Below are 24,045 nucleotides of genomic sequence, written 5' to 3'. Positions count from 1 at the left end.
GGATGTCCACGAGATAATCATGATTAGGTCGCAGCTCAGCTTGCTAATCAGCCCGTGGGAAAATCAGGGCGTACATTGAGTTTTTGGTTCGTTTGAGCCTCGAGATTTGATGGTTTTGGATCATTGGGGAGCTTGGGAACTTTGATTTTTGGATTTGGAAGTGTTTAGGTGTGCTTTTGGAAGGTTTGGGATGAGAGAAATCGAGTTCTTGGCTAGTTTTGGGTGGGGGGTCGCGACCCTGTTCTTGGGCGCCGCGACCCAAGCTCGAAGAAGCCGCTGGAGGCTTTTGGCCTGTGCTAGGCGCCGCAGCCCTGAGTAAGGGCCGCCGTGGCCCTTGCTCTTGATGTGGCTGGGGGCCGCGGCTCAAGGTGCTAGGGCCACGACTCTTGGGTGGTTTTGAGGCTCTTTGAGTGTTTTGACCTCAGGAACTTGGTTTTAGGTCTCGGGATTGTTCCTTCTACCCGGATTAGTGAGGAGTGATGTCCCGGAGGCTAGAACTTGGTTTGGGAACCTTTGTTATTCATTTTATTGATGGTGTCCCGTATTTGGTTATGACTAGGTGACCGCTAAAGGGCTAAAAGTCAGATCATGCTCAAGGGTCGTTCTTTTATTCATTCTCGCTCGAATCAGAGGTAAGAAAACTGCACCCTGTGTATATGACATGCATGATTGTTGTTGAGGCATGTTGGTTGATAAATGTGTACATTGATTGCATATTAAATGCTTAGCATAGCTTGCTTACTTGTGTATGGCACTGATTAGTCAGGGACGTCATTGGTCGCATATTAATGACCTAAGAGTCAGAAACGGCATAAGCGTCCTGAACGCAGGGCCGATCAAAGATTAGATCTAATCGATACCAGCGTTGAATGACTCTAGGAGCATTAATGCTGGACCGACCCTAAGGTCGATGAAACTTATAAGCGCTTGTTTAGTCTATGACTAGTTACTCAGAGTCAGGGCCAAAGGCCTAGGTGACTGCTTGTCACATGGCTAGGGAGCGGAATCCCATGGTTATGACTCTATGGTCATGAGGTAGGTTATGTTGGTGACTAGTCATCAAGCACCTATCCTGTTTAAGCTAGTGAAATGATCACTTATTCGTAAAGCCCCGGTGACCCTATCGTCACATGGCTAGAGGGAACGGAACCCACTTTAGTGACTTTTGCGACTGTCACTCATCTGTTTTGGACTAAAAGTCCTGAATGATTATTATGATCATTGTTGATATTATATTCATGCTATATTGTGTTTTCTTGCTGAGCTTTGGCTTATGAGTGCTATGTGGTGTAGGTAAAGGGAAAGAAAAGCTCACCCAACCTTGAGTGGAGAGCTTAGGTGGTGATGTGTACATATGCGGCCGCTTGACCACCACGACCAATGAGTTCTCAGAGGAACTAGGGGGTTTACCCTATTTTTGCCGCTTAGGTCGGCGAGTTGTAAATTTAAACAGTAATGACCATTTTGAGCTGTAAATAACTTGTAAATGTTTTTTATGAGCCCATGAACAGTTTTATGTTCTAAATAAAATATATCATTTCTTTTTTATTGGTTTTCCACCTTAGCCTGTTAATAATACCTAGAAGCACGTTTTTAACCAAAGAACTCGGGTAGTGAGTTAAATTTCCGGCTCACCGTAACTGTTCTGGGGTAACCAGGGCGTTACAGAACTCTTTTCCTTCATCAAATTCACCAAAGGACATTACGAGATACATTAGAAACTAAAAATGGTTGATGCATATATATTTCTGTCTACACTATGACTTTTTCTATTATTATTTTATTTTAAATATTAATTTCTTTATAAATATTATTGTATTTTATATATATGTTATGTAACCATGTAAATATATATATATATATCAACGTTGTGTTTAAATGTCATATATGAAGAGATTATTTATATAAATATTTATATATACTATAGAACTATAATTTATTCTATTATATATATTTTTTTAAAAAATAATGAAGAGTTTTTATTAAAATTATTAACAGTGTTTACAACTTTAAAATTATTGCTTCTACCTAGTATATATAAATTTGTGATTTGGATTCATAATCGAATAAGAAATCTAAGTTTGGGTTAAAGAAGATAACAATAAATACATTACATAATTTAGTTATTTATATTTGATTTTGGGTTTTTATTAATTTATCATAATAAAGAGAATATTTTAGTTTTTGTTAATTAAATTGATGATTTGGCTAGAAGAAATGGTGATTTGAAATATTTTTAATGATATGGAATATTGAAGGTGAGTAGGATGAATAAGAAGATTGATTTCAATTAATTATTTAATTTAAATGAATTTTTTTTAGTAAAATTGATTTTTAATTTTTTAAATTAAATATTTTTAAAATTTAAATTATACACATCAGTGCCAAAAATGTCAAATTTGTTCTCCGTTAGCCACATAAGACAGAAAGTAATCGAAGTCCCATAACTCAATAACGGGAATAGTTCAGGAGAATTTAAAATATCGCGAACTATTTGGAGCTACAATGAGACAATACTAATAGTTCAGGGGAAAAATATCTTTTATTCTTAAAATTAATAAAAAATAAATAAATTACAATATAACGTATCACGGTAGATACTACATGGTCTTTGAGTACTGTTGAGATTAATATAATAGTAACTCCGGGGAAATCGGTAAAGTCGGCAAAGCTTCACACTTTTCCATCAACTCTGGTCTAGCGGTTTTGAATTTTTATTAGTTTTGTCACTTTTAAAAAAAAAAAAAAAAAAAAGAAAACCCAAAAGAACCTGTTTCTTTTATTTACTCATCACATACGTGTTTTTTAATTTTTTGAAAGGAATACATACATACACGTGTTTAATCTGCAGATTCCACAATTTTGTCCAGTAACGTGGCACTAAATAATAATTTACAAACCCAATTTCCATTTAATAGCTTTAATGACAATAAAATATTTAAATTAATATTTAGTAAGATTAGATATGAATCATAAGATAAGTTAGTTTCATATGAATATATTAAGACATTTATAGATGTATGGACAGAATATCGGCTTTTGAATATGTGCGTGATTTTATGTTCAATTTTTATTTGTTTAATATTTTCTGGCATGAACCTTAAAATGGAATCTCCCTGTAGAACTGAATGGTTTCTTCTCATATAGATCTGACAGAAGAGAGTCCACAGTTTGATTTTTGAAACCAAAATCGTGATTAAGCTTTACTCCTAATGACTTGACACTACAAAATTTTGATATTATACATGCACTTATTTGATACAAAAATTCTCTTAGAACAAATATATATATATAAACAACGTTTTTTCAGGTGGAATTCCTTTATAAAATTAATAATATTATTATTATTATTTTGGTATGTTGTCACTTTCCGCGGTATTAGATTTAGATTTGATGGAGCTTTGAACACTCCATTATCTCTCATTATTTTAGAACACAGTTTTTAGGTTGTCCTTCTCAAGTCATGGATTGAATTCAATATACCATTATTATAACTGCTACTGCTGTTTTTACTTATATTATGCATATGCCCAGAGCCATGAATCAAGCAGATTTTCCCCCTTTTTAATTAGTAAAACTTGACTTTTATATACATCGTAGTCAAAAATTTATTTTTCCCCAATTAGTTGTACGTAATATCTACTGTCTAATAGGAAGATACGATAATTTTATACAAGATTTTCGTGGTGGTTTTCACCAAACACAGACCAAAAAATTTCTTGATCATTACAAGACTATAATAATCCATAAAATAATAAAGTTTAGCCTCTGAGATTCTAAACAGACCAGAGTGGTGGCAGTAATACTAGTAGATATTTATCTAGGATCAACAGCTGGAGCAAATCCAAGGGCTTACAGTTACCCAGCACATTCTTTATTATATATATATATATATATATATTTATATTTGAAGAAAAAAAAGTAATCTGAAAAGCACACTTTTCTTTCAAGTACCTTTACCAAAAAAAAAAAGAAAAACCAGTGGTAAAATGAAGCCTCTAGTTTGAGTCTTTCAGTGGACCAATAAAGACATATATCCATTAAAACCAAGGGGCCACACCAAGTCTATATATACCAACCCAATCTCTGCTTTCAACACTCAACCAGCTCTGATATCATATATTCCTTCTATCTCATCAACTTAATTAGCTAGCTTTTTTCGGTGTGTAAATCAAAGAAAGAAGAAGTAAGAAGTAGCCAATCCATATGGAAAGAATTCAGTCGTGGGTTTCAGAACACAAGCTCACCAGCATTGGTAATTATAAATTATAGGCTTCTTCTTTAGTGATTATTTTATATTCTAAATTTTCAATAATGAATAGAAGCATGAGATGAAGTGGGTTAATTTTTGTTGCAGGAGCATTGTGGGCATCAGGTATTGGAGCCTCTCTAGCTTACTCTCGAGGATCATCAAGTGCACCCATGAAACCAAGTCTTCGGCTCATACATGCCAGGTACACACATATATTTCTAGCATATTTGTTCAAGTTGTGAGATTGGTTTGTGTAGTCGGAGAAAATGAAAAAGTGTTTGATTTTGTTGGGTCTTTCTTGATTAGGATGCACGCCCAAGCATTGACACTGGCTGTGCTGTCTGGTGCTGCAATCTACCATTATTATGAGAAGAATGTGAATCAGCAAGCAGAGAATATTGCTTCCCCAACTACTCTCCATGCTAAATGAATCAATTGATCTATTTATCACTATATATGATCAATTTTATCTGATTTTTCTTTAGTTTTCCTAAGCTCTACTATGATATATGTTTTTGTTTTAATAATCATGATCTTGTAAATATTATATTATATGTATTGGTAAGTGTAACTTTTTCTACTTTTAATGAAGTTGAATGATATCCGAGTTGAGTAGCATTTGAGTTTTATAGATGTATAGCAACTGTTAATTTATTTCAATCAGAAAAATAAATATAACCAAAAACATAACTAAGTTAAAAAAAAAAAAATCCTTACATTATTAGCTTGAATGAACCTTTATTCCGAGAAAAGCGATGATTGGGCTCACACTGCTGTAAATTTAAGATTGCGCATTCTAAGACCAAGTCCAAGGCACAACATTATTTTTGTGTTGATTTAACATAAAAAAAATAGTGTTATTTTCATATATATTTTTAACTCCAACCATATACTAAATATAACAATATCTCTTTTATATAAAAAATGTGTAGAAAACAGAAATTATTTGTTTTATTTTTTTTTTAATTTTCGTTACCTTTAACATAATATTCTTATATTTAACATAATATTTTTATATTTAACTATAGATTATAAACATAACTTAAACTTAGATAAAATTAAATAAATAAATAATTAAACAAATTAAAATAAAATATTTTAGAGATATTTTACAATGATAATTATTTAAAAATAATAAAACCATACATTTTATAACTTAAATAAAATTTAATTAAACTTAAAGTTTACGTGTTAGAATAATATCATATTAAATATATAATAGAAATTGTAGATAACAGAAATTCTTTGTTTTAACTGTTTTTTTTTTATTTTCGTTACCTTTAACATAATATTTTTATATTTAACTATAGATTATAAACATAACTTACACTTAGATAAAATTACATAAATAAATAATTAAACAAATTAAAATAAGATATTTTTGAGATATTTTACAATGATAATTATTTAAAAATAATAAAACCATATATTTTATAACTTAAATAAAATGTAATTAAACTTAAAATTCACGTGTTAGAATAATATAATATTAAATATATAATATAATATAATTTACTATCAATTAGCGACAAACTTAAATTTAAAATCCACGTATAATATTAATATTATATTAAACATATAATAAATAATATTTTATTGTCACTGCCAAATTCAAAAACTAGAACAAACATAAACTTAAACAAAAATTAATTAAAATAGGATATTTTAAAGATATTTTATGATAATTTAAATAATTAAATCATATTTATTTAAAAATAATAAAGACATACATATCATTTTTTTATCTTATAAATTTGAGTGTTAGTTTAGTTTTTTATCAAGTGATTAGAGCTATTTTTCTTCATCAAATTCACCAAAAGACATTGCGAGATACATTAGAAACTAAAAATAGTTTATACATGTATACTACTTTCTACATTATGACTTTTTCTATGCTTATTTTATTTCAATTATTAATTTCTTTTTAAATATTATTGTAATTTATATATATGTCATGTACCATGTAAATATATATATATCTATGTCAATATTGTGTTTAGATATCATATATATAGAGAAATTCACTACTACAAAAACGAGTTTTCCCAACAGTTTTTAATTGTCGCTATTGAGCAATGACGACAGTCGACTAACTGTCGTATTTGCCTATGCCGGCGTAGGGGTAGCTACGCTGACAGTTAATAGGTGTCGTCGTTGTTGGCAACACCTACAGTTAATAGGTGTCGCCGTTGTTGGCAATGTCGACAGTTAATAGGTGTCGCCGTTGCTGGCAACGCCGACAGTTAATAGGTGTCGCCATTGCTGGCAACGCCGACAGTTAATAGATGTCGTCGTAACATTAAATTTATATATATAAAAAATAATTTTTCGATAGATATATTTTAAAACTTTTAATTATATTTTTAACAATTGAAGTTTGATACAAATTTAAATAAAAAAATTACTCACATAATTAATTATTATTATCATAACTTGTAAAAAAATTATATTTATTATAATAAAAATTCATATACTTACAACATTTATTCATACAATAATACATCAAATCCCCATGAGACTAAATAATTCTCAATAAAAATTCATTATAATATTATAAATCTATAAACTTCAAAATATATAATACAACAAATCTCAACAAGACAACATAATTCTCCTCCAAATCACTACAAACTCAATCATGTTTCTTTCCTCAATATTCTTCCTAATAAATCTAGACATCTGCCTTAAAAGTCAGTCTTGTGATATTCTCTGCCCTAATGAATTAAATACTTCAAATTATAATTAAATAGTATATCTTACCATAATATATTAAAGAATGAATGAGAGAACCAACAATATAAATAAGTAAAATTAGTTGATTAATCACTCTTAGAGATTATTAAATAAATATTGACATTGTAAGAATGCCGACAAGGTTTGACGACAAAGTTTGAGACAGTTGGGAGACCAATGATGTTGTAAATTACAGTATTTGATAGACATCTTTGCACTAGCTTGACAGGAGTGTGGAAAACAAAATTTGGTTATTTTTAAATTTAAATAAAGATTTGACACTGTGAGGATTTTATCCTAGCTATCTAGTTAGTTTAGAATTTCTTTTTTTAACAAAACACCCGGATAAAAATTGATTGGATTAGGTTCCTTAGGTCTTTGTTGTACTCTTGAGTTCACTAAAAGCCTTCTACGAATTTCTTTTCAAATTACAACAATGAATCAACACTCTCTGACACTATGACCAAGTTTTAAGTTTTTATAAATAGAAAATAATTGTGGCTAGAGGAAAAGGAAATTACAGCTTAAAATAGATTTGAAAACAAAATCATCATCTTTTTCAAGTAACAAGGGAATAATTTTTAAGTAGGTAAGAGTTTTAAGGAAGGGAAAGAACCAGTTGTCATGCTTGAATTGCAAGAATCCTCTTATCTAAGCGGCTAATCACAACATCACGAAGGACAGATGAGAAATGGCGCAGTGTTTTCTCAGACCATGTATGCTGACTAGCTCCCATTATTTGTTCTACCATACCTTATTCCCTAAAATTTTCAAGAGCAAGAACAATGAGTATTTCAATTCTTCACTTTTGTTATTGTAGGTAGGACATATATTTAATGCATATGAGGTTGTTCCAATAACACATATATGGCTGTTCCAATCTTAAAAATTAATAGCAAAACATTAGTACAGGAATCAAGAGTTCCTTCAATACAATTCATATGCCATATCTACTTAATTCAAATTATATCATATGTTAATAAGATGAAATATCTTCAATTATTTTCAATTGTTATTGATTTATATATATATATATATAATATTATTCATACATCTATATAATAGTAAATAGAATAATTTAGAAAGCCCATTGTTGCCTTCGTTATTATAAAAATTTTAATAAATTATTTAAAAAAATATTTCAATAATTTATTTTCAACTAACACTTGTATTTAGTGTTAAAAGTTATAAATTAATATTATTTTATATGTATGACCACATAACACATTAAAAGTATATATTAAAAAATTAATACATTTTTTTATAAATATATTTACATAATTTAGTTTATTTTTTTAATTATATTTTATTAGCTATATTTTTAGGTTTTTATATTTATAAAAAAATATATTTAAATATAATAAATAATTTATTAATATCTAATATTAAATATGATTAAAAAGTTAGATAAATTATTTAAATAATTTATTTTTAACTAAAATAAATTCAGTATTACAAATTATTAATTACTACTTTGACAAGTTTTATTTCAATATTAATTAACTTTTTTTTAAATAATTGTTATTAGTTTTAAAAGAAAAAAATAAAATAAATAGGTATTATTAATGAATTTTTATTTAAAAAAACTTTTTTTATTAAATATATAATAACTAATTGAATTAATAATTAATCCAATAGTGTGTAAGCATTGCCTTATAAATAAATTAATATTCTTTTAAACATACATATTAAAAAAAATTATAACTAATAAATTTATTGAAATTTTAAAATTATTTTATAAATGTGTTAAAGAATAATATAGTTGGTTTTATAAATATGTTAAAGAATAATAAATTTAAATTTTGATATAAAAATTATTATAAATACAAAAGTTAATAATATGAAAAATTTAGAAACAAAAAAATATAGTTTTAAAAGTTTTTAATAAATACATAATTTTTATAAATATATATTTACATAATTTAGTTTATTTTTAAAATTATACTATTCATTAATTATAATTTTTTATTTGAATTTTAGCAACATTTTATGACTGTATTGGACTTTTATTAATTGTCGGCGTTGTGGTCAATATCGACACATTTTAACTTTCGGCATTGGTCTCGAATTAACTGTCGGCGTTGAGGTCAATAGTGATACATTTTAACTGTCGACATTTGTCTCGAATTAACTGTCGACGTTGTGGTCAATAGCGACAGTCAAAAGCAACGGTGACAGTTATTAGCTGTCGGCGTTAGTCTCTATACCTATAGTTTTTAACTGTCGGCGTAGAGTCCCGCTAAGCAATTACGACAATTGACTGTCGTGGTTGGGTGTCGAGAAAATCCAATTTTGTAGTAGTGATGCTATGTGATGCCTAGATGGACCTCATCTTCTTCTCTACGAGAAATTGTACGAATTCAGTTAACTCATATACACATATACCGTTCTTTACATTACATGTAGCACGATACAAAATACATATGTACATTTTTTTTGGACACCCAACCTCAATTGCATGACACGTGTTCCACCATTAAAATCCTTGACTAAACTTTGATTCAAAGCCACATATGTGACTTCATCCACTTCTTTTTATAATTTCTTTCTTATTATTTATTTTAACATATGATAAAAAAAAACCAACATACACATGTCATTTACTATATTATATATGAAAAAGTAGCATTAAAAGATATCTAAGATTATATATATGATATTTTCACATGCATTTGGAGATAAGATTTAATCAAATATACTTTGCTCTGATTATATTAAATATACTTTGCTTTGATTATAATTTACAACGTGAACATGTATTTGAGTGTATATATATTTCTTTTTTTTAGTATATTTCAACTATCTGTACTTTTTGATAATAATATTTTCCTGATGATTTTTTGTAATTTTTTAAGTTTATTTTGAGTATATATTTAATTTTTCTTAAGTATATTTTGGGTTGATATCTAGTTGATTTTGTACTTTTAGTGTATTTTTGGTAAATATAAAATTTTCAATTTTTTTTACTGTTGTTGTGTGTGTTAGAATTTTATATGGACTAATATAATTACAAACATAATTCCATTATCACAATAATTTTCTAGAGTGCCTACGAATAGTTAAAGACCATAATGGGATGGTTAATATTAATCTAATTGCAATTGAGGCACATGGTAGCACCCTAAAGACTATAGGTTGTCCCATTAAATCATAGTCCACCATATCTGATAATATAAGCCCAATAGGCCCAATATACCCCTTAGGGTAAGAAGGCATATGAGACATATATATTGAACATATATGATGTTGGGAAACATACAGTGACATATAGTTTGGTAAGGGTTGTTCTCCATAAGATCTCTCTTGCATTGCTTTTCTAATATTGTTTTGTGTAGATCGTGAGAGATTCAAGGATGAACATTGGAGACTCAATGTCAGGTATGTTTCATCTATGTATATTCAATTCAATGCTCTAAATAAAATGCGTTCCTGGATTGTTGTATGAGCATGTAATGTTGTTTTGAATCTGATTTACTGATAATGCCCATAGTATTGTTTTTCAATTTAACAATTGGTATCATGAGCCAGGTTATTTGATTTTAGGGCTTGAAATTTTGATATATACCCAATTTTTCAAAATCTAATTTTTCACAATAAATTTCGAAATCATTCTATGTTAATGGGGAAATTAGATTTGATAATGAATACTGGTTTTCAACTTGTTTTTTGGCATTTTATTTATGAAAATATCAAGTTTTTTTTTTTAAAGCTTAACAATGGAGAAACCCATTTCAGATTTATGGGTTTTTTCATCTTTTGTTGGGAATAAATGAGTTATAGGAAGAGATGGGGTGATGGGTGACGATGAATGGATGAAAACCCCCACAAAAAGCGCTTGAAATCGGCCTAAAATGGCCAAGAACCAGCCGGATCGAAACCGGGTCGAAACCAGACCCGTAGATCTGATTTTCAAGGACAGGGACAACAAAAACGACACGTCGTTTTGCCTCTGTCAGGCAAAAACGACATGTCGTTTCATAGGTATTAAAAAAAACGACATGTCGTTTTTGGATAAAATTTTTTTTTTGTCGTTTCACAGAAAAACTACATGTCGTTTTTCATAAAATTACATGTCGTTTTTATGGTTATTTATAAAAATAAAAAAAAAAAACATATTTTTTTTTGGGGCGTGGGGACACGTGGGAGGTCCATTTTGGACCATTTTTTCACCATTTCACTCAACTTTTAATACCCTATTTTATATATGTTTATGCACAAGATTAATCCATGAATTTTATTCATAATTGTATTTGTATTTAATCTTTTGTGGCATGAATCTAATTATATATTGTCAACAATTATTGTTTATTTTCTTGCCTGTCGTAAGAATAAGCATGTGAATTGTTTAGTAAAGAGGAACATTTAAATAATTATTTATTTAAATTTTGTGTTTTTTCTTCCAAAATTACATTAAGATCTATATAAGTAATTAATTATCCTATCGATAATAATTGCTTGGTAAGGATGCTTAATATGGTGAAGAAAATTTATTAAACGTTATGAATCACAATTTATCTATCCTTTCGATAGTAAATTAATGTTTTTTTTATTATAATGTTTAATAGATTGTTCTTACCTGTGTATGAGTTCTATTTTGTATGTTTGTCTAAGAACTCTAGCATACATAATGATCATTGGTTATTTTGCGATCATATATTGATGAGAAAAGAGCACAAATGACATGGTTTATCATAACATGTATTTAATAGTTATTGCTCTTGTTTCTCATTCAGCTGTAAGCATTCCTAGATCTCCTGCCGTCTTGACGCTGAATGCAACTAACCACAAGCAGTGGATTGAAAATATCACGATGAACTTGACCTTCATGAAAATGGACTTGGCCTTGAGAATTGATGAATCATCTAAGCCTGCTAATGATGCTACTGAGAGGGTTAAGAAATCTTATGAGGACTAGGAACACTCCAATCGTTGTTGCTTGATGCTTATGAGATATCACATGGACGAATCCATTCGTGATAGTATTCCCAAGTCTGAAAATGCAAAGGATTTTCTTGCTGCCATTAAGGAAAAGTATAAGAAATTCTCAAAGAATGAGAAGAATGAACATCTGAACATGCTGCATCACACTGTTTACGATGGTTCATATGACATTAGGGCTCACATTGACAAGCTCATGGGCCACTATCATAAACTTAAGGCCATGGATATGGACCTTGGTGAGGATTACATGGTGTGGTTGGTGATGGAGAACATTCCATCTCAGTTTGATTCAATCAGATCAAGCTACAATGCTCAGAAGGAGCAATGGACTGTTGGGGAGATGTCTGCTATTCTTGCCAAGGAAGAGAAGGACATGAGAAAAGGTAGGGCAAGAAGTATCTCCATGGTTTGTTTAGAGTCCAATATTATTGATGTGCCCTCAAACACTTGGTGGTTAGATACTGGAGCTACAATTCATGTTACAAATTCCTTGCAGGCAGTGACAAACCGAAGAAGATCGAGTAGGTTAGAGGAGCATGTATACATGGGAGACGATACAAAAGTCAGAGTTGAATTTTTTGGGACTGTTAGACTGCAGCTAAATACTGGGCATTTTTTGGAGTTGCATGATGTTGCTTATTTACACTCTATTAGGAGGAACTTGATTTCTGTATCTATTTTGGATAGACTAGGTTATAGTCTTCATTTTGAAACTGGAAAACTGACTTTGTATCGTGACTCTATGTTGGTTGGAAATGGAACTTTATGTGGAAACTTATATAAGCTTGATTTACATGATGTTGTTCCTGTTACTTCTACTTCTTCTTGTTTTTCTTCTCTTAATGCTATTGTTGGGTCAAAACGTGCAAGATCAGATTTGAAATCTTCTATGCTTTGGCATAAACGTTTAGGCCATATTTCTAGAGATAGAATGGAGAGATTGGTGAAGGATGGCGTACTTCAGGATCTTGATTTCTCTGATTTCACTGCCTGTGTTGATTGTATAAAAGGAAAGTTGACTGCCAAGGTTAGAAAGAGCAAGTCAGATAGGTGCACAGATGTATTGGAGACTATTCATACTGATATTTGTGGGCCTTTTGTTCCACCTGCTATGGGTGGTTATAGATACTTTATCACCTTTATTGATGATTTTTCCTGGTATGGTCATGTTGAGCTCATTCGTGAAAAATCTGAATCTTTGGATGCTTTTAAGATTTTCAAGACGAATGTTGAGCTTCAAAAGGGAAAGAAGATTAAAACTGTCAACTCTGATAGAGGTGGAGAGTATTATGGACGTTATGATGAAACTGGAAGGAACCCCGGGCCTTTTGCCAAATACTTGCAGGAATGTGGTATTGATGCAATATATACAATGCCAGGGACGCCCCAACAGAATGGAATCGCTGAAAGGAGAAATCGCACACTTCTTGACATGGTGCGCTGTATGTTGATTCATTCTAGCTTGCCAGAATTTTTATGGGGTGAGGCATTAAGAACTGCTGCTTATATCTTGAATCAAGTACCTAGTAAGTCTGTCCCAAAGACACCATATGAGTTGTGGTCGGGTAAGAAACCGAGTTTGCGTCATTTTCATGTTTGGGGATGTAAAGCTGAAGTAAGGCCCTATAACCCACAATCTAAGAAACTTGATCCGAAAACTATTAGTGGCTACTTTGTAGGTTACACTATTGGATCGAGGGGTTCCAGGTTCTATTGTCCTTTTCACACCACCAGAGTGATAGAATCAGATAGAGCTGTCTATTTTGAAGAAGAATTTGGTTCAAGTTAAGGGTCAAGAGAAATTGTATTCAGGGAAGAACGTGTTTATGTCCCTGTACCTGTTGCTTCCGCTTCCGCTCCTGTTGATGACCCTGTGATTGAACAGATTCCGGTAGAAACTCATGATGAACCTCAAAATCAAGACCAAGGTGAAAATCTTGTTATTGGGGATGATGAAGCTATGGTGAGAAGATCACAGAGAACCCGCAGGTCTGCTATTCCTAATGACTACCTTGTCTATTTACAGGAACATGAGTTTGATGTCGGAGACACTTTTGAGCCAGTTACCTATCAAGAAGCTATGAATAGTCCTCAATCTGTGTTGTGGATGGATGTAATGAAAGATGAGTTGAATTCTATGTCACAAAATGAAGTTTGGGAGTTGGTTGAATTACCCAAAGGTTGCAGACCCATTGGATGCAAATGGGTGTATAAGATCAAACGTGACTCGAATGGGCAAGTGGAAAGGTATAAGGCTAGGCTTGTGGCTAAGGGCTATAGCCAGAGAGAAGGTATTGATTTCAAAGAAACATTTTCACCTGTTTCCACCAAAGATTCGTTGCGAATCATTATGGCTATAGTTGCTCATTTTGATCTAGAACTCAATCAAATGGATGTGAGGACTGCCTTCTTGAATGGAGATTTATTTGAAGATGTTTACATGACTCAACCTATTGGTTTTGAGAAGTCTGGCAAAGAACACATGGTTTGCAAGCTCAAAAAGTCTATCTATGGGCTTAAACAAGCATCAAGGCAGTGGTATCTCAAGTTCGATATGATTGTCACTGCAAGTGGCTTCAAGAAGAATGTTGTAGATCAATGTATATACATGAAGGTCAGTGGGAGCAGTTTCATTTTTCTAGTATTGTATGTTGACGACATCCTGCTTGCATCTAATAATTCTGATCTGTTGTCTGAGACAAAACAACTTTTGTTTAGCCATTTTGATATGAAGGATCTTGGTGAGGCTTCCTATGTGCTTGGGATTCAGATTCTTCGGGATAGGGCTAATGGTATTCTTCGTTTGTCTCAGAAGACTTACATTGATCGGATCTTGAAAAGATTCAATATGCATGCATGTTCTCCTGGGAAGGCACCGATAGTGAAGGGTGATAAGTTCTCAAAGGCCCAATGTCCACAAAATGATAAAGAGAGAGATGAAATGAAAGTCATTCCTTATGCGTCATTGGTTGGTAGCTTGATGTATGCTCAAGTATGCACACGCCTTGATATTGCTTTTGTTGTCGGCGTGTTGGGTAGATACTTGAGTGATCCTGGTCTTAGCCATTGGAAAGCGGCTAAGAAAGTCATGAGGTATCTTCAGGGTACAAAGGATCATATGTTGACTTATCGGCGAGCTGACACTCTTGATATAGTTGGGTTCAGTGACGCCAATTATGCAGGATGCGTGGATGATAAAAAGTCCACTTCAGGCTACATTTATATAATGGCTGGAGGAGCTGTTTCATGGAAAAGTGTCAAGCAGACACTCACAGCTTCTTCTACGATGGAGGCAGAATATATGGCGTGTTATGAGGCTACTTGTCAAGCAATATGGCTGCGGAATTTCATTTCAGCTTTGAATGTTGTAGACTCTATTTCGAGGCCGCTGAAATTGTATTGTGACAACTCCGCAGCAGTAGCTTTCTCTAAGAACACTAGGAGTACTTCTCGCTCAAAGCATATTGATATAAAGTACTATTTTGTTAAAGAGAAAGTCGCTGAGTCCCTCATTTCTATTGAGTACACGCCTACCACTAGCATGTTGGCAGACCCACTAACGAAAGGCTTACCCATATGTGTATTTCTGGAGCATGTTGCTCGAATGGGATTGTTAGGAGCCTAGCTTGTTGAGCTCAGTGGGAGTTTTGTTATTATGTATCAAACATGCTAGTATTTTGTATGGATTGCTTATGGCTTGTGTTTTATTCTGAACATGCATAATGATAATTGAAGTCACTTCTTCTTGTTGTTATTACGTATATATGTTTATATATGTATATACTATTGTTCAACGAAGTGACAGGTACAAAAGAAGATGAATGCGCATAGTCTCAATCAATTATACCTCATGCATGTTTGGTTTGATAGTTAATGGTTGTTATGATATTTAAATGTCTACATGGCCAAGTCATATGCAATATTTGTATCCTATCGGTATAATATTATGTATGATTTATTTGATTGCCATATATATGTTAGACAATATTATGGTGGTTTGATTATATTGTCTAAGTGGGAGAATGTTAGAATTTTATATGGACTAATATAATTACAAACATAATTCTATTATCACAATCATTTTCTAGAGTGCCTACGAATAGTTAAAGACCATAATGGGATGGTTAATATTAATCTAATTGCAATTGAGGCACATGGTAGCACCCTAAAGACTATAGGTTGTCCCATTAAATCATAGTCCACCATATCTGATAATATAAGCCCAATAGGCCCAATATACCCCTTAGGGTAAGAAGGCATATGAGACATATATATTGAACATATATGATGTTGGGAAACATATAGTGGCATATAGTTTGGTAAGGGTTGTTCTCCATAAGATCTCTCTTGCATTGCTTTTCTAATATTGTTTTGTGTAGATCGTGAGAGATTCAAGGATGAACATTGGAGACTCAATGTCAGGTATGTTTCATCTATGTATATTCAATTCAATGCTCTAAATAAAATGTGTTCCTGGATTGTTGTATGAGCATGTAATGTTGTTTTGAATCTGATTTACTGATAATGCTCATAGTATTGTTTTTCAATTTAACAGTGTGTGTTCAGTTTTTTTGTAGTTTACCGTATATTTGTGTATTTCTCTAGTTATTTTGAGATATATTTTAGTTTATTTTTGACACATTTAAAAATGTAGGAAAAATTGTTTTGTGGTTGCTTTTTTGTTGTTTTTTTAGTTAATGTATGTTAATGCAATGAATTGATGTCTAATTGCTTTTTCAACACTGTATTGTTGTAGTGTTGCATTTAAGTTACTATTTTGATATTGTATTGTAGTGTGTTGTTTTTTTAAAATGTAAGAATGAGTTTGTTGATGTTGTTTTTGTATTGTTTTTTTTTAGCTGTAATGTGTTGCACTGTGTTGTTGTGAGGTTGTTCGTGTTACTTTCTTGTTGTTTGTTTAACGTTATGTTTTGTGGGTTGATATTTAGTGTAAATCGTATTTTTGTAATTTTGAAATTTTAAAATCATATTTTTGAAAACTTGAGTTAGTAAAAACGTAAAAAATAATAAAGGACCATAAAAATGTAAGAAAATCATAAAAAGTAGGTATTTATGAAAAAACCATTTTTTATATGCATGTAAGACAAATTGTTTAAACTCTATTTTTTGTACCGTAAATTATTTTAAAATTTTCAAAAATAATTAGAATATCTCATATAACTATAATTTATACCGTCATATATAAAAATAAAAATTAGGTCATCATTTTTATATATGTCGAAAATAGAAGCGTAAAGTAAAAAATAGTGACTCCACCATATAATTGTCCAATAAATATATAGGCTGTAATATAATAATTAAACATTACTTACAAATATGAGTTTATACATTTTTGGATTTTGTTTCATTACCTGTTTGGACTCTTATTTTGACAAATTATTTTTTGGACCCTATATTTTGTAAAATGGTTCAAATAAAACCCTAAATTCGATTTTAGTCAAAGTTTTCTCAACTAAAATCACAAATAATTCACCAAACTAATAATTCAGAACAAAAATAAATTCATTCTGCTTAAAAGATGTATTGTTATATTCATTTTTTTTTCATCAAAATTGAGTTTAGAAATCTATCAGAATCATTTTACAAAATATAAGATCCAAAAATAAATTTTTTAAAGTACAAGGTCAAAAAATGTATAACCGCGGCAAATATTAGTGTAAAAATTGAGGACTCAAATGTGTTATTATTCGTTTTTTTTTTCGATTTTCTCTATACATTCCACCACTATAAAACTGATCTCATTTAATAAAAAATAATAAATACACTTCTAATAAATAAATAAATAAAATAAGTTATTACTTTAAATACCATAAAAAAAAGTGGCGAAGAAAACTCTAAAAATTAACAAGGCAAACAATGAATAGAATTAGTCCACACTCATAGAATTAGTCCACACTCATTTACGAAGAGCCGAAGATATTGTGAACTTTTGAACGAATTACTCCACTCCTCAACTTTAGCTTTAGAAACACTCACCCTCTATATATTAAGACTCCTAACGTTTGTATAACACCCCATTTTTCTTTCTCCATTTCTAAAAGTTCATTTTTTTACTGCAACTTCTACTCCCACCAGAAGATCATCAGGTATAAAGGTATAAGTAGTTTCAATTCAAAAAACTCAAGTACCTATTTCATTTTTATAATATTGTCTAGGAGAAAAAAAAAAAAAAAAAGAATGATTAGCCCCATTGATAAACACTACGTACTTAAAACTCATAATAGTAATGTTAGAACTGGCCAGGCTGTACCATATACACAAGTCTTATCATAATATTGTTTAAGGCTCTCTTATTAGAGTGAGACATGCTGGCTTTTGCATGTATTTGCTGTTTGTGAGGTTGGAAAGTCCTTTTCTTCTTCCTAACTTTTCTATTCTCTTTCTGTTATGATTTATCCATTATATATTAATACATTTTTTTTAATGGGACTTGCTTTAAAATGAACCCAAAGGGCATTGCCTAACAAACTTCTTTTCTTATCAATTTCTATACCAAATCTATTATCACTTCTCTTTGGCCTTTAATATAGTTGTTTTTTGTGCTTCAAAATTATGTAATCCTCTATTTGACTCTCTTGGAAAACATGGTAACCACTCTCTTATATAAGGGTTTGTTTGGTCATTTGACTGTAATTAAGATATTATTTATATTAGCTAGGCAATCATAGTTCGTTGTTGTATCTCATATTAAAAATAATAATTTACAAAAAGGGGTATAGAATATATGGTCTAACAAACCCAAAAGCCTCACCAACTAGAAGAAATCAAATAAAAATGGCTTGTCTTTTAAATCATCTAGCCCAGAAGAATAGAAAAAGCTTCATCAAACTTCTCATTCTATCTCTCTCTCTCTCTCATTTTCCTTTCTTATTGGGTGTTTGGCATCAGAGAAAAGTAGGAAAAATCAGCAATGGATTGTTGTATTTGTACTTCGATGCCGTACATGTTAAGACCTCCGAGGAAGATGATATGTGAAACATGCTATGACGGAGCGAATAACCTTAAAGAAGTCTTAAGTAAGCCTGAAACTATTGATAAGAAGGGGACCAATAAAGGGAATAATTCTCAGCCAAATTCGTGCAAGGCAAGCTCTGTTCTTCTCTACTTCAAATTTTATGAATGGTGATGTTCTATGTTTGATTAAAATATTTGGATCTTCTAATTTGTTGAGAATGAAGAGAATAAGAAGCTAGGCTAGAATTGTATATATATATATATATCTGTGTACACTTTTTTTTAAGTTTCGTTTATTTTCTGTATCATTGATTTCAGTTAGATTTATATATAACTAAGATGTGGAAAAGAGCTCTTAGCACAAGCAGTAGTTATGATTTTAGGAGACATAAAAAGTGTCTTAAAACTAGATAATCGTATACATAAGTAAACTTAAAATTTCATTCTAAATTTCCAATTAAGGGACGATAAGGAGAGGAGCTATTTAATATTCAAAGGTGGTGTGTTTTTTTCCATCTTGTTTAGTCTACCGAAGTTTAGAATAAATGTCTCATTGTGATGTGAAGCCCATTTAGTCATGGGCCAGTGAATTCTTTTAGGCCTTACAGCCAACCCATCAGCTCATTAAATGCCATGATAGAGTCTGGAGCCCAGCTAAAAACAAATGTTTTGCTTTACTTTTAAGCTTTAAACTTTTGATCACATCGTCCAAAATATTTGAAGTGTTAGAAGTAGCTTTAACTTCTTATTCTCACATTCAGTACATTTCCTATATACATATACGTAATTTAACATTTGGTGGATGTCCTCCAGTCATTGATGGATGTTTGGAGAGTGGTAAACGACATAAAAAGTGGATGCGATAATCGGGAGGAAAGGCTGAAATTCCTGAGTGAGTTTGTTGCTGCGTTTAGAGATAAAATCCACCCTGATATTCTTCTCAAGCCCAGCAACGATGGGCCTCCCATTCCAGCCCACAAAGCCCTACTGGTACATCTACATCTAGATGCATGCCTAGCTACCTATATTGATCATCAATCAATAGCTCTCTATATCTATCTATATTCTTCTGTTTTATGAATGTATGAATGTATGTGAATGTAGGCAGTGAGATCAGTAGTGTTGAAGAATATGTTAGATTCGGAACATCGGTTGAAGGCCCCACCAACAGAGATGGAAACACTGTCGGAGCTGAAACATGATGAGTTGGAGACTTTGCTGGAGTTCTTGTACAACGGTGTCCTCTCCGAAGAGAAGATGAAGAGACACGTGTACGCATTGTCATTGGCTGCAGACAAGTACTATATCCCATACTTGAGGAAGATCTGCGAGCGCCACATGGATCGTTCTTTGTGTTTATTCAACGCTATGAATATTCTTGAAATTGCTGATGTTTGTTCTTATACGGTTTTGAAAGCCAAAGTCTTGGCCTTCTTCGTCGAAAACTTGATGGAGCTTGTGCATTCTTCTGATTTCTATGTCTGGTCTCTCAAGAATCCACATTTGACTGTGCAAATTATGAGGACTATGGCGACCGATTCTAAAAATAAAAGATTTTGACTTTCATTTTTATTTTTAGTCCTCAACATATTACTTTTGGTTTTTCTTGATTTATTATTTTTCCTGAAATTTTACATTTATTTTATCATATGTTAGATTGGAATAATTAAAACTTTCTCTGCTTCCAAATTAAACATTTATTTTCTATATATTATATTATGGCTTACATGTTTATTTAAATTCACATAGCTAACTATGACTTGGATTATTGTCAAACATTTTTTGACTATTGTTTAAATTTGATCTTTAACTTCTAGAAAAAAGTATTGAAAATAATTTATAGTATCACTAGCATCATATAATATACATGTTCAAAAGTAATATTTATATATATATATATATATATATATGAGATCAACAAATATTTAAATTTAATAAATTATAAATCATGAAAATATATTTAACAGCTATAATCTCTCTCATGTTAATCCACAAAAAATATCCCAAAATATTTTAACCTTTTTAAGGCTTTACATTCTTCCATTCTTAAAAGAATTTCCTCCCCAAATTTAATAATACAACCCTAAAGCTAGCTAAATATTAAACAAATGGATATATTCATATCACATATTCATGTTTCCATTAACTCTAGGTATAGCCTCATCTTCTCAATGATTCCATAGACTACAAGAAACTCTCTATTTTGCAATACCTTATTAGCTCCCAAGGTAAGTCACGAACTATTTGATGGGAATGAGATCATGCTGAATGACTTGATATATGGATGTGCGGTATACTTCCTTGCATATTTACATGGAAAATATCATGAGTGTGCTCCAATTGAAAAACGTATTATCTTGTTTAAATACAATTTTAATACTTAGATGATAACTCTATAAAATAGAGTATATTTAACAGAAAAATTAGGGAATCCACCGTATAACTCAAAAAAAGATTAAATATATACCATCTTATATTTTTACAGTTACTTATTTCATTTTTACAGTATTTTACTTAATTTTTATACCATCTCTAGATAAATAAAATATTTAAACCAAATAAAAATTAAATCTAAAAAGAAAGTGTTCCTTCACTCTTTAATTTCTCTCTCTCTCTCTCTTTCCCCCATACAATATCAATTCCTGTATTCTCTCTCTTACTTTACTAGTCTCTCAATCTCTGCATCTTCCCTCTTTCTCCATATTTTCCATTGATTCAATCTTTTGTACTCATTTATAGTGCCATTTTTGTTGCTATGAGCTTGATTGTTTGGGTTTCAAACTTTTTCCTCTTTATTTTCGTTTTGCTATGTTATTTCTAAAATGATAGTCACCCGCTCGGGGTCTGCTTCTCCGAATTTTTGCTCCAGCGAGCCTAAGGAGGTCGACGTTGATGGCTCCGGAGAGTCTAAGGAGAAACAATTAAAGAAAATCGTCTCATTTGTATAAGGTAAAAGCCATATCAAAGAAATTGAGCCTTAGAGGAAGTTCTAATGGAGTGGTGAAAGAAAATGTTAAGTCCATTGCTAAACAAAAATTGACGAGGAATGTTACTCCAATTGCTAAACCCAAGGTATTTGTTTATTTATTTAGTCTGATTTTTTTTTTGTGAAGTTATTTGGTTGATGTTTATTATAATGACCGAATACGTGTAGAACTATTGATATAGCTCTTCGATTACCACCGATACAACTCTTGTTCTCTTGATAAAAGGCATGCAACTTGCTCATTGGGGCTATGAAATTAAATACTCTGTTACGATGTTTGTTTGCTTTGATTGTGATCTTTCATGACTTGTTTTGATTCTATATTATGATCCTGTAACAATTTGTTTCAAGTTTATTAGCACGTGTTATGATTATATAAATAATTGTTACAATCTTGTTATTGTTTGTTGTTACATTTATATATTTTATTTAATTGCTTACCATTTTGATTTTTTTCTTGAATTCTTAGAATCTAGTGGCAAGCTTGAGAGTGTAATTAGGTTATTAAAATCTGGTGGCATGTTCATTATGGTCCTACGATTATATCACTAATATCATGAAAAGTAAAACTAGATAAAAAATGTATTGAAATCTATAATAGACCTTAATAACCATTTACAATGGGGATCATAATTATATATGTGTTTAAAAAATAATGTTTGTTATATGTTAATTTAAACAATTCTCCATGTATTTTGCTTGATTGAAATAAGCTAAACATTTCAAAGCCCTATAAGTGTACATGATTATTTTACTGGGTGCTTTAGTGTCAATTCATTGACTCAAAACAAAGAAAATTTTCACTTTCGTACAAGAAAGATGGCTTATATATGTTGTTTTTTGGATTTGTAACAAGCTGTTTGAAGTTTGTTTATTGTTTGATGTGGATCTGTAACAATATGTTATAGTTTTGTAAAGTATGCTTGCAGTATGATTTGGTTCTATATGTTGCAGTTTTGAAAAGTTTGTTTCCAATTTTTTGTTGTTTTTTATTATTTCATAATAACAGTAAACTTTCGTACAAGAAATATGACTATTATATGTTATTTTCTAGACCTGTAATAATCTATTTGAAGTTTGTAAAGTCTGTTTATTGCATGATGTGGATCTATAATAGACTGTTACAGTTTTGTAAAGTATACTTGCAGAATGATTTGGTTCTATATGTTACAGTTTTGAAAAGTTTGTTTCCAGATTTATTTTTTGTTGTTTTTTATTATTTCATAATTACAATTAACTTCTATCTATTGGGGGACTAAATTATTTTATCACCCTTTTGTTCATACCTTTGTAAAAAAAGTTGAAATATCACTTTTCTTTTTCCTTTATTAAATAAAGTTTCTTTTTATTAGTTTATTTTATACTTTCATATTCAAATCAAGGAGATCCTAGTTTTGGTACAGAGGGTCATGTTGATAGGTTGACAACTCTAGTTATCTACTATAGGGCGTAGTGATCACCAAAATGTAACACACAAGTATACGCGGTCTAATAAAGTAATATATGATAAGTAAAGTATCGATCCCACGAAGACTGCTATTAATTACCAATAATTAACCTCTAACTCTAATTGATTTGAATAATAATTTCAGATTGATAAATAAAATAACTATTACTAAAAATTAAGAAAACTACTAAGCACTTAAAGAAATGCAAAGATGAAATTTGATTTAATTCAAATAGATGCAAAAGTTAGGGCTTTAGTTTCATCAACCATCCACTTATGATTTCTAACCAATTCTCAAGATTTCTTAAGTCTATTGTGGTAGCAAATTACAATTATAAATTATAGTCTTGTTAGGATCTATAATTCTCTACAATATACTATTTCCTACGTCTCTGTGGTAAATCAATATATTGCAGGCTTTAGATGCATAATCCCTAAACTACACAATTCATAAAAGTACTTTCGTCTAATATAAAATTGTGATTATTTATCTATAGCATAATTATCTTTCTCTTTTCAGAGTTTAGGTTAAAATCATATAAACATGTAAATGATGATCAAACATTCACAAGCATTAAGCATATGATAAATAATCCACAGCAGAAGAAAGAAATTCAAGAAAATTTCATTAAGATATCAAAAGTTTCAAGAAGAATCCACTAAAACCCTAATAACAAGATTAGTTCAAAGTAGACATAATGACATCAATCA

The 24,045-nt window shown here is 30.8% G+C and overlaps 1 protein-coding gene across 1 annotated transcript; it reads left to right on the top strand.

Annotated features, from left to right (window-relative positions):
- Window positions 1-18,731: 18,731 nt before the first annotated feature.
- Window positions 18,732-20,589, top strand: LOC133793978 (BTB/POZ domain-containing protein At3g56230). Its single transcript, XM_062231188.1, has 3 exons — window positions 18,732-19,031; window positions 19,715-19,891; window positions 20,006-20,589. Exons 1-3 carry the CDS (start codon window positions 18,858-18,860, stop codon window positions 20,459-20,461), a joined length of 807 nt encoding a protein of 268 aa, XP_062087172.1. The 5' UTR covers window positions 18,732-18,857; the 3' UTR covers window positions 20,462-20,589.
- Window positions 20,590-24,045: the final 3,456 nt, after the last annotated feature.

Source organism: Humulus lupulus, chromosome 8 (assembly GCF_963169125.1).
Source record: "Humulus lupulus chromosome 8, drHumLupu1.1, whole genome shotgun sequence".
Taxonomy (NCBI): Eukaryota; Viridiplantae; Streptophyta; class Magnoliopsida; order Rosales; family Cannabaceae; genus Humulus; species Humulus lupulus.
Note: the sequence above shows the minus strand (reverse complement) of the source record. Positions and strands in the feature narration are given on the sequence as shown.

What these genes read in the sequence shown, in the direction of transcription:
- LOC133793978 (XM_062231188.1), top strand. Translation starts at nt 18,858, where the DNA reads ATGGATTGTTGTATTTGTACTTCGATGCCGTACATGTTAAGACCTCCG. An exon ending in CTCAGCCAAATTCGTGCAAG is followed by an intron (nt 19,032 to 19,714) that starts GCAAGCTCTGTT and finishes GATGTCCTCCAG; the next exon opens with TCATTGATGGATGTTTGGAG. An exon ending in CAGCCCACAAAGCCCTACTG is followed by an intron (nt 19,892 to 20,005) that starts GTACATCTACAT and finishes ATGTGAATGTAG; the next exon opens with GCAGTGAGATCAGTAGTGTT.